The sequence below is a fragment of the Strigops habroptila genome, chromosome 12 (assembly GCF_004027225.2).
Source record: "Strigops habroptila isolate Jane chromosome 12, bStrHab1.2.pri, whole genome shotgun sequence".
In the NCBI taxonomy this organism is placed as follows: Eukaryota; Metazoa; Chordata; class Aves; order Psittaciformes; family Psittacidae; genus Strigops; species Strigops habroptila.
The window spans coordinates 6707335-6720378 of NC_044288.2; the positions used below are offsets into that span (position 1 = coordinate 6707335).

General features: G+C 48.3%; 1 protein-coding gene across 6 annotated transcripts in view; it reads left to right on the forward strand.

The window, feature by feature from the left end:
* Positions 1–13044, forward strand: part of CSMD2 (CUB and Sushi multiple domains 2) — a 283054-nt gene that overhangs the window by 216081 nt on the left and 53929 nt on the right. For all 6 annotated transcript variants that reach the window (XM_030504566.2, XM_030504567.2, XM_030504569.2 and 3 more), the window contains 8 exons: positions 792–995; positions 1774–1898; positions 4479–4575; positions 5549–5653; positions 9194–9312; positions 9405–9474; positions 11671–11787; positions 12722–12931. In XM_030504566.2, the coding sequence (XP_030360426.1) occupies positions 792–995; positions 1774–1898; positions 4479–4575; positions 5549–5653; positions 9194–9312; positions 9405–9474; positions 11671–11787; positions 12722–12931 (1047 nt within the window). The remainder of the gene's footprint in view (positions 1–791; positions 996–1773; positions 1899–4478; positions 4576–5548; positions 5654–9193; positions 9313–9404; positions 9475–11670; positions 11788–12721; positions 12932–13044) is intronic.

Sequence of the window (13044 nt, forward strand, 5' to 3'; positions counted from 1 at the left end):
GAATCAAATTAAAATCAAGGAATACAGCTAATGTGCTCATCATCGCCACTTTTTTTCCTCTCCCGGCAACTCAGGCATTAGACACTAGTAAATTATAAAGCAAGAGAAAAAGATGAATTCATTTCTTAGCAATAGACATTTCTTTGACTCTTTTTTCCCCTTACTTATCTGTCAGATGCTCCATTTCTTTCTTTGACTCTAGTTTGCAGTATTGAACAGGAATGCAGGCAATTTCAACAGCTGGTGATGCGGCATCACAGCTTAAATTCCCCTTTTCTTGCTTTTACCTTTCTCATCATGAAGGAGATTGTTTAAAATTGATGTCTGTTACAGGAATGAGGCTGAGTAAGCTGAGAAACCTGAAGGGTTTTCTGCTGAGGTTCTAGCATTATATGGCAAACCAGCTTTTTGGGAAGTCATTGCTGAATGCCTCGGTTTCCCTATTTAGAAACGACCTTTTGGATGTGATAGTAGGTTTCCAGAAGACAAACAGCCTCATCTGAGAAAGCGTGCGTGGTTCTGTAATGTTCTAGCTGCTTTTATTTCAAGTATCACTTGAATCGACAAAAGTTTGAGTGAAATGATGTTATTTTATTCTCAGTGATCATGTTTGGATTCAGCATGCCTTTGGGGTTTAGGTAGAATCAGGTTGCTGGGTTGTTTTTAACGAATGTCTAATTTTGGCACTTAGTATTAACCAGAACGTTTGCTCTAATTGGTTGTTTGGTTTGGTTTCTTTCTGCTTTGCCACGGCACACCCGCCTGCTGGTCCCTCCCACCTGCGTCGCCAGCGGTGCCCCGCACCAGTGCCACCCAGTGCAGCTCCGTGCCGGAGCCGCGCTACGGCCGGCGCCTGGGCAGCGACTTCGCGGTGGGCGCGGTGGTGCGGTTCGAGTGCAGCGCTGGCTACGCGCTCCAGGGCTCCCGCAGCATCCAGTGCCTCACCATGCCCGGCGCGCTGGCGCAGTGGAACGTTTCCGTACCCACCTGTGTGGGTAGGTATCCTTGGGGTCTGGGGGCTTGTTTCTATGGGCTTCTTCAGCCTGGAGAAGAGAAGGCTCCTTAAGGGGAGACCTTAGAGCAGCTCCAGTGCCTAAAGGGGCTCCAGGAAACCTGGAGACGGGATTTGGACAAGGGCCTGTAGGGACAGGACATGGGGAATGGCTTTAACCTGCCAGAGGGGAGATTGAGATGAGCTCTGAGACAGAAGCTCTTCCCTGTGAGGGTGCTGAGGCGCTGGCACAGGGTGCCCAGAGAAGCTGTGGCTGCCCCATCCCTGGCAGTGTTCAAGGCCAGGTTGGACACAGGGGCTTGGAGCAACCTGCTCTAGTGGAAGGTGTCCCTGCCCGGGGCAGGGGGTTGGAGCTGGATGAGCTTTAAGGTCCCTCTGCCTACGAGCAAGGGCAGTTAACCCCAAATGTCACATCAGGGACCTTTTAATCTAATAACTCGTTGTGAGATCTGGGACAGTATCTAGGATAAATCAGATCTGTCTGAAAGATGCTTTCACCTTCTTTGGAGGAGAGCAGTTCCTATAGAACTGGTCTCATGGGCTGATGAACACAGTGTTCCCCACAGCTAAGGACCACACGCTGCTAATGTTAGAAGTTGTGTGAAAGAGTTACTAAAAAGGGGATTATTCATACAGATCTTACCCTTAAATCGTGAGCCAGTTCTGCTTGCTTTTTTGTCTGTGGACAGATGTTTTAAAGAGAATGTTTTTAGCATAAAGCCAAGTCCTTCCTCTTCCAAATGGTCCTTTGCTTATTGCAGTGCCATGTGGTGGGAATTTGACTGAGCGCAAAGGAACCATTCTGTCCCCTGGCTTCCCGGAGCCATACCTGAACAGCCTCAACTGCGTGTGGAAGATAACAGTCCCCGAAGGAGCAGGGATTCAGGTACGGGATCAGCAGCTGTCACTGCAGCATGGGCTGGAGAGGAGAACACACAGTATCTGGTGCACCTAAAGAGGCCACATGTGATGAAGTTGCTGCTCCTCACAGGAAAAAGATCAGTTGAATGTGCAATTCTCTGGAATCAGACATTCATTTATACTAGAGTGCCAAAAGTGGGTAATATTTCCATGGATTTTTGCCTCCTGGAGGCACTCTCCCTGGGAGATGAACTGGAGCTATGTGGCTGTTCTGGTGTAACAAAATAATTGTGGTATTTTGGGCATATATCTTTATACCACTTAATTATGCAATGTTGAAAGCAATGTAAGCGACACCAAGGCAGAGTTGCTTGCTCAGAGTGCCTGCGTGGATTTGTTATGCCAGCAGAGTTGCAGCAGTATGATTATACAATTACTGCTTTGCTGTTCATTGTCTCCAGGTAAATGAGCTCTCTCTTCAGGTGTTTTTGTGGTCCTTATCATTCCTCTGCAGAAAGAGTTCTGCAAGCTAGAGGATGCTGAGAATTAAGCCCAGCATCAGAGACCAAACCTGAGATAAAGTCCCCATTCAGCACATACGTGACTTGTCCTCACAGAAGGCGTCTCACCCTGCGTTACGCTGATGTTGGTTGACACACAGGAGATGGACTCTGTAACGGGTTCATTCACTCCACAGGCCTCATCATCAGAGGGTTTCTTTCTTCTTTACACCACTTTGCAAGGGTTGTTCATTAAGTGCTTTTATTTCTCTATCATGGATTCAGCAAATGGATTTGTAGGTAGCTTCCTCCCTCTGCAGCACTTACAGCTGCTGGCATACAGCAGTTGTGTTTCTCTTAGTGGTTTTATTGAAACATCACTTCTGCCTTGCTGGATTAGAGCTCTGCGCTCCCAGATGGGGAATCTCACCTGGTGTCACCGTCATCGCTCCTGAGCAAAGCCTGAGCTTAGGTCTGGGATGGGCAGAACTGGTCCAGCAGCACTGGGGGCTTCACAGTAAAGCAGCTTGGAGTACTATTTTGAGCCATGTGCCAGGCTTTTGCCATGTCCAGTCCAGCAAATTCTGCTCTACTCTTTGCTTTTGAAGCCATTTAAAATAGTGTTTTCAAAAGCCTTACTGTTCACCATCGATACTTTCCTTTTAGCTGTTCTCAAAACCCCCAAACAACGGGAGAATCCATTTAGCTCAGCCAAACATTGGACTCGTTGAGGCAGTTTGCAAGTTGCTCGGGACTCCTGGGATCAGGGGGGTGACAATTCACTTAATTTTTAAAGGGATTTAAATAGGTGCCTGTGTTGTGAATGATACCCTGGCTGCCACTTAGCCCACGGGTCTGTGTGACAAGGGACCCGCCACCCCTCAGCTCTGCCCTGAGACGCAGGCTAGTCTCGGTTGCATCAGCTTCTGACGCTGGGGCTTCCACTGGAAGTCTTCTGTGGGGGAAGAAGCCATGGGAAAAGGGATTGGCCCCCAGGAAATAAAACAGCCACGGTGAAGCCCTGTGCAGGAGCTGTGGCTTGGGGAGCAGCCCAGAGGCAGGGGGATGGCCACCACAGAGCTGAACCCACTGTGTAACCCACCCCGCTCCCATCGGCTCTGCTTCTCGGTCACCTGTTTTTGTGTGCAACCTTCTCAGGTATTAGATATTAATTTAAGCATCAGTTTACTCTCATTTTGTACAACAATTAAAGGTTAAACAACTGTAAATCAGAGGAGGTGGTGAAATTAAAGCTTTCTTGGTAGCGGCAAGTCACTAGCAGGAGTTTTATGTAATCAGTGTACGAGCCAGCACTTCTGCCATGAATTATTCATCCCTGTAGCAAACCTTCCTGAGTGAATTAATTTATATACATGGCAGTAAATAGATGCAGATCCCTTGTGAATCCACATGTCAGACTAGAATTAGGACCTTAAAAATGTTTATTCCGTTGAGTTGTGGGGGGGAGGAGAATAAATAATTTAGGAAATGTAAGAGCAAACAAAATGCACAATCTCAGTCCACGTTCTCTTGCAATGATGTAAATCACAATAGGGGTGTAATTATGAGTTATTCAGGGAGAAAGGTATTGACTTGGTCAATGTGATCAGTAATGGCTCTGGGGGGGGTCACTGCAATTTCAGCTAGATGAACTTCGCTTATTTGGGAGCGGGGGAAAGACTTTGCAGGAGCTTCATAGCCTGCTTTATTATTCAGAAGAAATCAAGGAGGAGAAAGGTTAAAATGGCAGAAGTAATGGGGTTGAGGGTTTTTATTATGTGTTTAAATATGTATTTTTTCTTTGATGTTTAGCAGGGCAAATGCAAGTGGGACATTTGGAGTGCAGGAGTGAACACAGGGTGAGAGCACTGCAGGAAAATAGGGAGGGGGGTCACAGAATGATCAGAGGTCAGGGTGAGCATGTGTGTGCATGTGAGTGTGTGTGTGCATGCACATGCATGTACATGTGTGTGCGCAGTCAAGGTTTGCAGGGCACTGAGCTCTCTTCGGTTGAAACTAGATGATATTAAGGTCCTTTCCAACCCTAACTGTTCTATGATTCTAGGATTGCAGGAGTTGTATTATTTTGTCTTTTTTCTCTTTAGATCCAGGTGATCAGTTTTGTTACTGAGCAGAACTGGGATTCCCTGGAAGTGTTTGATGGAGGAGATAACACAGCCACCATGCTGGGAAGTTTCTCTGGTACGTGGTCAGCATCATATTTGGGGAAGCCCATCAGTGCATGCTTAATTCCTATTCACATCAGCTGGACTGCATCACGTCCCTAAAATTGAGTATATGCTTAAGTGCTTCAGAAGCTTGGAGTAGGTTTAAGCATGTGCTTAAAGGGAATCTCACGCTTTGTTGAGTTGGGAATTTGACTGCTGTCTTCCTACAGAAAATGCTGATAAAGCCTTAAACAGAAAACCAGTGGGTTAGTTTTAGGTTTTTTGCAGAAACCCAGGAGCACTTCCACAGCCTGCAATGGGAGTTCCCACAGCACTGCTGGGTTGGTGGGGACAGCTCGGACCTCTGCACTTGGCAGGTTCAGTGGTTGAGGAGCTACAAAACCACCTTTGCTTTGCCCAGCCGTGGGGGTGGTGGCTTTTAGCAAAGCAGGGAGGAGCAAGCAGCCCAAAAGCACTGTAAAACGTTCAAATAGCAGAGCCACTTGCAAGCTGATGGCCCTGATTCTTGCTTATTTAATGAGCTCTGTGTGCTACAAATCCTTTGAGATTGGTGAGGAGAAAGGTCATGCACCAAGACAAGCAGGCTCTGCTCCCAGCGCTTGTGTTTGGGATAGAACTGCCTTGACCTGGTGCTGCAACAGCTTTCAGGGATTGAGGTGGGAGAAGGAATCAGGACCTCGCAAGGGACCTGTGCTCCACCCACGTTGTTCCTCATCACCGGTTCCCTTCTCGATGCTTTTCATCTGTCTGGTCTGTAAGTGGTAAAACTTCACATGATGAAATTCAGCAGCAGACTTTGAAAAGGCCATTGCAGAGAAGCCTTGGGTATTTCTCAATTGGCCTCATTAGAACCTGATCAAAACCAGGAGAGCTTGTTAAGTTAAAGGACTTTCTGTTCTCAGCCTCTTCTGCAGCTAGTCTCCAAGGACATGGAGGAGGAAAAAAGAATCCTCTTCAGTATCTTTGTGCACTTCTTGTTTTCCCAGGAACTACAGTGCCTGCGCTGCTGAACAGCACTTCAAACCAGCTCTATCTGCATTTCTATTCGGATATCAGTGTCTCCGCTGCTGGCTTTCACCTGGAATACAAAAGTAAGAGCAATTCAGCTTTGATCTTGTGATGGGGAAACGGTTACGGAGCCACTGCCTTGTAGAAGTGGAAGCTGCTTAGTGGGAAAGGGGTGGTGAGCTTTAAGGCCCATGATTACATGGTTGCCTGCTCTCAAGTTGCAGAGGGGGAGTGAGCATTAAATGGAGAATACAGTAGACACAGTAGTGGAGATGTGGGGTCACGGAGTGACCCTCATCGTGCTGCTGATGCACTTTGAGGCACCTGTTTGGTTTCTGTGTTGTAGCGCAGGAGCGGTTGTGGAGGATGAAGTATTAAAAATTCATGGGGAGTTCTCCTGTTCAACACAGTGCTGTAATCTGTGCTCGGGAAGTGCCTAAAATGATGCTTGCCAGAGGTTGGGAGGGACTGCCTGCTCTTTGCGTTCAGTATCAGTCATTGCTGGACACAGCATGCAGAGCTAGACAGATCTTCGTAGGATAATGCCAACTGGAAGGGACCTCAGAGGTCATCTCATTGAGCCTCCTGCTGAAAGCAGGGTCAGATATGAGATAAAACAAGATTACTCACTTTACACATCTTTATGCAGTCTGTGCTTGGAAAAACTCCAAGGATGGAGACTGCAAAACACTGGGCAGCCTTTCATCACTGGGCGAGTACTGCAGCCCCTGACCATCCTGGTGCTCTTCAGTTGGACTTGGTCCACTTTATCAATGCTTTTCTTATGCCGTAAGCCACAAAACTGAGTCCAGTATTTGAGGTGCTGTCTAATGGGTGCTGGGTAGAGGAGGGGGTAACCTCTCTCCATCTGCTGGCTGTGCTCCTGTCCGTACAGCCCAGGACACTGTAGGCTGAGGCTGGCTTAGATGGCATGAGCTAGATGGGAAGCTTTGAGATCAGGCTCCCAGGAGGGAGGCACCGACGCTTTTCCTCCCCGCTCTTGTGTTGGAAGTTTAGTGGGTTCATCCGTATGGATTACACTGACACCCTCACAGAATGGCAACGCTTTGCTTCCAGCAGGTCTCTGCAAGGTTGCACTCAGTTCCTGGGTACACAGACCTGAAAGCATCATTACATATGATGATATCCCGAGACTGTATTCAAAAAAAGAACTTGTCAGTGGTAAGAGTAAAACTGGAAGACGTGGCAGGGAAGAGTCTCTTGGGAAAGTGCTGTCAGGGTTGGATGAGGATGCCAAAAATTCATTTTCCCCATCTCTGTGCTTTGATTCCTGCTATTGGAGCAGATGCCGATTCAGGAAGGGTGTGCTACAGCCAGGCTGCAGTGGGTCACAGTGATTGGTGGCTGTTATCTCACCAGTGGTACTGTACCAAGGGCTTGAATTATTCACACACAGTGCAGCAGCAGCAGCCCTGACAGTGCAGCAGCAGGCGCAGAGTGGGAGCTCTGGGCTCTTTTCAGAGCATCTAAACTGGATGTTTAGCTAGCAGTCAGGAGAGCAAGCAGGCTCGTGCATTTGCAGCGTGCTGAAGATGCAGGTGTGGTGAGGCAGGAGCCAGGCTGGTCTCTGTGCAGCCTTCAGGGGCTGGTTGATGCATGGTGATGCTCTGGCTCTGCTCCTCTGCGCATAGCAGTGATGGTGAGCTGATGAGAGATGTGCTGGGGCTGCTGTCTCTGTTTACACATCTTCCTTGAGGCAATGCAAACATAATTGTTTCTTGCTGGACACTGTCTGGTAATTGGTTCTGATCACAGATCTCGTGTTTGTCTCTGAAGCCAACCAATGTTCTGGTTGTTTTTGTCCAAGGCAGCAAATAGACTTGAAAGTTCTGTAAAACGTGCACAGCAGTGGCATACCTCTTTGCCTGCAGAGGCTGCGTGCTCAGGGAGGGCCAGCTGGGACAAAGCTTTCCAGGTTCTCCTGCTTTGGAGATTGAGACCTCACATGTTAGTGCTAAAAGGACCCAACCAGCAAGACGGGAGAGAGGAAGTGTGCCCCAGATTGCTCTCTGGGAGCTGGAGAAATGAATGTTGGTTGAGAAGTTCTCTTGCTGTGACTCTCTTTCTTCTCCATTTCTGTTTCAATCAGTAAGTTCTTTAAAGATCGCATCACCCCGTTGCAGCAATCATGTTCAGGTTTTTCATGAGGTTTGGGATTATCAGGCTTGTTTGGTTTCTTTGCTGAGAAAATGAATAGTATTGCTTTTCAGGGCAGCTGGGAAGGATGTATTCTTTTGTTTTGCATGTACAATTGGAATTTCACAGCTCTCAGCCTCAGGTTTTGCCTTTGTTCAGTTAGAGGTGCTGCAAGGAAGTTTTGATACATGAGCTAAACCACCAGAGTTTGTTTCACTTTCTCCTTCACTGAATTCCTCAAGCAAAGCTCTTATCTCTACATGCTCAAAAGCCAAAGCAGAGCAAGAACAATTTAAGACTGAGTGAAACTCAGTGCCTGCTGATCTGAATAGGATGTTACTTAAAGCTATTTTCTCTCCTGTCTCTCTGGAGGTCAAGCAGCACAGCCGTGTGTGGGGAGGGACTACATGTTTTCTTGCTAGAAGCCTGACTTGGGTTTCTGGAGGAGAATACACATCTCCTCTCATTTCTTCTTTTCATCTGCTTTCAGCTCAGCCTGCAGACTGGGGAGTTTCAGCAAAGCTTTAGCCCTTGCGGTGATGCAGAAGGTTATCTGTTAGTGGCAGCTGCCAGTGCCAAGCATGAGGGAGGTGCCTGCAGACTCCGGCTCTTCCTTTCATCTCCCTTTGGAAGGGGGGGGTGTAAAGGAGAGCACGTCTCCAGCACGTGGCAGCGGCCGTCGCTAATTGGGTTGCAGCAGGATATTCCCGGTCGTGAATGTGGCTCAGATGGAAATGGGATTGAGTGAAGCTCCCACAGGCGGTTCCACAGGCACCGTCAAGGACCGGCCATGCTTACTGCTGCTTGTAGCTCGTGGTGAATTCAGTCTGTAATTGAGAACAGGAAGAATAGGGCTGTAGAATGAAACCATGCTGCTTCTGCCCAGAAAGGGAAAAATTAACATACAGCACCTACTTATGCGCTTGATACTGCCAGCGAGGGACAGCAGATAGGTCCCTCTTGCATCCTTTCCAGTCTTCTGTCAGATGCTGCCGTGATCAAGGTGCATACGGCATAGCATGGATATGGACCTTGGATGGGGAGGGCTCGTGGTGGTGCTCTGGTTCATGAGCCATTGAGAACGAGCCGGTCTTTGCTTTGCAGTGGACATGTCATTGCAGATGCAGCTCTTCCATCAAGTCATTAGGTCAGAAACATTTTTGGCCTCGAATCACAAAGTGATTTGTCCTTGAAAAAATGCATGTTCCAGGTAAAGTGAAGGCACTAGACGTGAATACCTCTGGATCTTGGATGTACCCGTAACACAGGGGAATACTGTGTGGTTAGGGGTGTCTTCGTGGAGAATCCAAAGGCCGTGGGACTTTCCCCCACCAGTGCCTGTGCTGGAGGTGGTTGGTAAAGAGGAGAATAGGATAAAATGAAGGGGTGTGTTTCCGTTCCTGCTGCCTTCAGCACAGACCCCGTCCCTGCTCTCTGGAGCACTCATGTCCCTCTTGCCTTCACAGCCGTTGGTCTGTCCAGCTGCCCGGAGCCCCCTGTCCCTGGGAATGGGCTGAAGATTGGGGAGCGCTATTTAGTGAACGACGTCGTCTCTTTCCAGTGCGAACCAGGCTACGCGCTGCAGGTACGGCACGTTCCCAGCAGAAATGGATGACAGCAAACACTGGGACACCGGGAGGCCCTCCAAACGCTTAGTCTTGTTTTTCTCTCCTGCAGGGCCACTCTCACATCTCCTGCATGCCAGGCACTGTCCGCCGCTGGAATTACCCACCACCACTTTGCATCGGTAGGACTCTTGTTCTTTCATACCTAGCAGGTATTTATAGTGCTTTTCCTAGAAACAAAGGTAAAGGTCTGAGTTAGAGAAGTGTGCATTTGTTCTGGAAAAACCTTGCATTTGTTGCTGATGTCCACCGTGAAGGAAGGAAGCCCTTGGAGAAGAGGCACAGGGGTGAAGGGAACTTCCTGGGCTATGTTTGATTCTTTTCAGTATTTTGCTTTTAGCAAATCTAGATGTTTAATATTCATATTGCACATTTTACAGCTCTAAGAGAGACATTTATGCATTTAATAGCTTTAGTTAACAGTTATTTCAGGCTCCTGCTGTTCTAGCTTACATCATTTTGCTTTAAAGTAATTATAAGAGCTAACAGTTCTTTTATCTGATGATCTGCAGGCCAGGAATAAATACAGAGACATTTAGAGCAGAATGACTGAGCTAAAGGACCCATACCCATGGGAGCTGCTCTGAAAGAAATCAGAAGCTCAGCATTAGAAGTGGGAGATCCCAGCTTGGAGGAGGATCCCCGTATTAGCTGATGACTGGCTGAGCAACTACACGTTTCAAGTTTTCTTCTAATCAGTTCAGTAGGATTTTGTATGGTTGGGCTGTGCCTGCTCGGTACTGTCCCAGTGTAAACACCAGCACAGTTTAGTTCAGATGTCTTGTTCTGGATGGTGGTGGTTGAGTGCAGTGGTACAAACACCCGTCCACCCGTCTGCTTGTACCCCCCGCTTGCATCACACGGGACTTGAGAGAGGTCATCCAACATTGGATGACCAACAAAGGGGTCAGCAAGAAAGCTGGAGAGGGGCTTTGGATAAGGGCCTGTAGGGACAGGACAAGGGGAATGGTTTTAACCTGCCAGAGGGGAGATTGAGATGAGCTCTGAGGCAGAAGCTCTTCCCTGTGAGGGTGCTGAGGCGCTGGCACAGGGTGCCCAGAGAAGCTGTGGCTGCCCCATCCCTGGCAGTGTTCAAGGCCAGGTTGGACACAGGGGCTTGGAGCAACCTGCTCTAGTGGAAGGTGTCCCTGCCCATGGCATGGGGTTGGGACTGGATGAGCTTTAAGGTCCTTTCCAACCTAAACCTGTCTGTGATTCTGTGAACTTCTGGGAGGCATAAACATGTCTCTGCAGCCAAGTGCAGACTATCATGATTGACCATTATCTTCTCTGGGCATGCACAGCACCCCGTGCTAATGGTTTGAGGCTCATTGTCCTGCACTAATCATGCACTGATGTGCCTAAACAGTGCCCAGAGCACGGCTGGCTCTGGCCACATGGGAACCCCAGTGCTGGTTGTTCTCCTGCTCCAAGGACAGCCTGCTTCCCTGGCACATATGCTGATTTTCTTGTGGTCTACTTCATCCAGATGCTTGACTTCTAAATAATTTAGATGTAGTTCTATTAAAGAGCCGTTAAAAGGAAAAAGAAAGAGAAATCTTCTGGGAGAAACCTTGTTAGTAGCAAGTACACACATAATGAGATATCGGACAAAGGCAATCTGCGCCTTCCCTGTCAGAACGTGTTAGGAGTACACCTGGGTGTGTTTGGCTGGATGGTGTTACCATAACAAGGTAGAGGTCATCCAGATAAGCGTGAGAAGATGCTATCTGTGTTTAAATTTCATATGAAGCCTTTTGTAAACATATATTGTGCTGTCATCTGTGGATTGCTTCATGGGAGGGAATTTATTTCAGTCAGTGTGCAAACACTCTGTTCTATATTTACCAGTAATTGCCCAGAGATTGACAAGTATAGCAGTCAAGGTAGATTGGTTAACAAGAAAAAGAAGTAGCAGTAACTGGAGTCAAAGTAGGATCAGTCTCCTTCTTCACAGTTGTTTTTTTAGGTGGTTAAAAATTCAAACAAGTGCTGTGTGCATGATGTGCACTGTTACAATGGCTGTGGACAGAAAAGAGTGTCCATCTTTTCTCCTGCAGCTCACATCTCTCCCCCTGTGATTGTCAAAACTGTATTTCTGGGCCCAGGCTTTCATCTCCAGAGGGCAGGAGAAAGGCACATGCATTAGTAATGTGGCCATGCAGTGTCTGGCAAACTCTGTGCTAGTTCCATAGCAGGCTTTCCTTTTTCTCTTCTTAGTTTTTAGTTGCTTTATTTCCCACACAGCTGGCTGGGCATGACCAGCATCCAGAGAGACCCATGAGTCGTCCTCACCACTGACACTGTTGATCTTACAGCCCAGTGTGGAGGAACAGCAGAAGAGATGGAAGGAGTGCTCCTGAGCCCAGGGTTCCCAGGAAATTATCCAAGCAACCTGGACTGCACATGGAGGATATTGCTGCCTGTGGGGTTTGGTGAGACAGCTGGTTTGGGTTTGGTGCTGTCACAAAAGAGATGATGGGAAGATATTGTCCCTGTTCAGTCTGTGCATGGTCAGTGCTGGAGGCCAAGATGAGTTACAGAAACTATTGTTTGACCTGCTAATCACACTTGCCATTAAAAATGCATGTATATGATGCTGCAAAATGATAAATAAGGTGATTGTGGGTCACCGTGGAGTGTAACAGGCTGGACATGCCACTGAACTGGCTGTAACATCCTCCCTTAGTGTGCTTGTGTACTTCCCTGTCTTAACTACTCACATTTCTAACAGCCTTAAAACACCACCTGGTGCATCACCCTTTGTAAACGTCACAAGTGCCCAAAGCTTGTGTCAGGTTATATCCTACCTCAGCTGGAGTTCAGGAGGCACCAGCACACTCGACATTAGGATCTCCCCAGTCTCTACTAAGAGAGAAATTTGCACGCCTCCAACTCAGCTCTTCTCCAAGCCAGCCCCATCAGGGTACCTCATTGCCAGGAGGTGGAAGTATTGCATGCCTGGAAGAAGGACTGAATCCTTGGTTTTCCTGAATTAACTCTCCTCCTCCTGGTGAAGTTGTCGCGTGCTGCTGGGGATGCAGAACTGCTGCTGCCCTGCCATCCCAGCTGGCTGCGCTCTGTTTGGCATGGGGTGATCCATGTGGCTTTGTGCTTGCCTTTCTAATCTCGGTGGTGTCAGGCACAGGGAGAGGCAGGCACAGGAGCTCCAGCAGCATGAAACTGCAGGCATTAGTAGCTTCAGCTTGTCTGAAACGAGCAGGACCTGTGTACTACAGGGACCCTTTCCCTCCAGCATGGAAAATGTACTGCTGCTGCTGGACCACTGAGCGTCAGTGGGTGGGTGGTGCTGGTGTGCTGAGGCTTGGCTATGGCTTTAGAGGCAGCCTGTTCATTCGTGTTCTCCAGGTGCTCACATCCAATTCCTGAACTTCTCCACGGAGCCGAACCACGACTTTGTTGAAATCCGCAATGGGCCGTACGACACCAGTAACGTCATTGGGCGCTTCAGTGGCACCGAGATCCCCGGCTCCCTCCTGTCCACATCCCACGAAACCACTGTGTACTTCCACAGCGACCACTCGCAGAACAAGCCAGGCTTCAAGCTGGAATACCAAGGTAAGGAGGCTGCAGAAAGAGCAGCAATGGGACAACCCTGTTCCCAGGTGCTAACAGTGAGGGCATTAGGTGTAGGGTAGGTGTCACAGTTGTTGCTGTTCTGTTGAATTAAT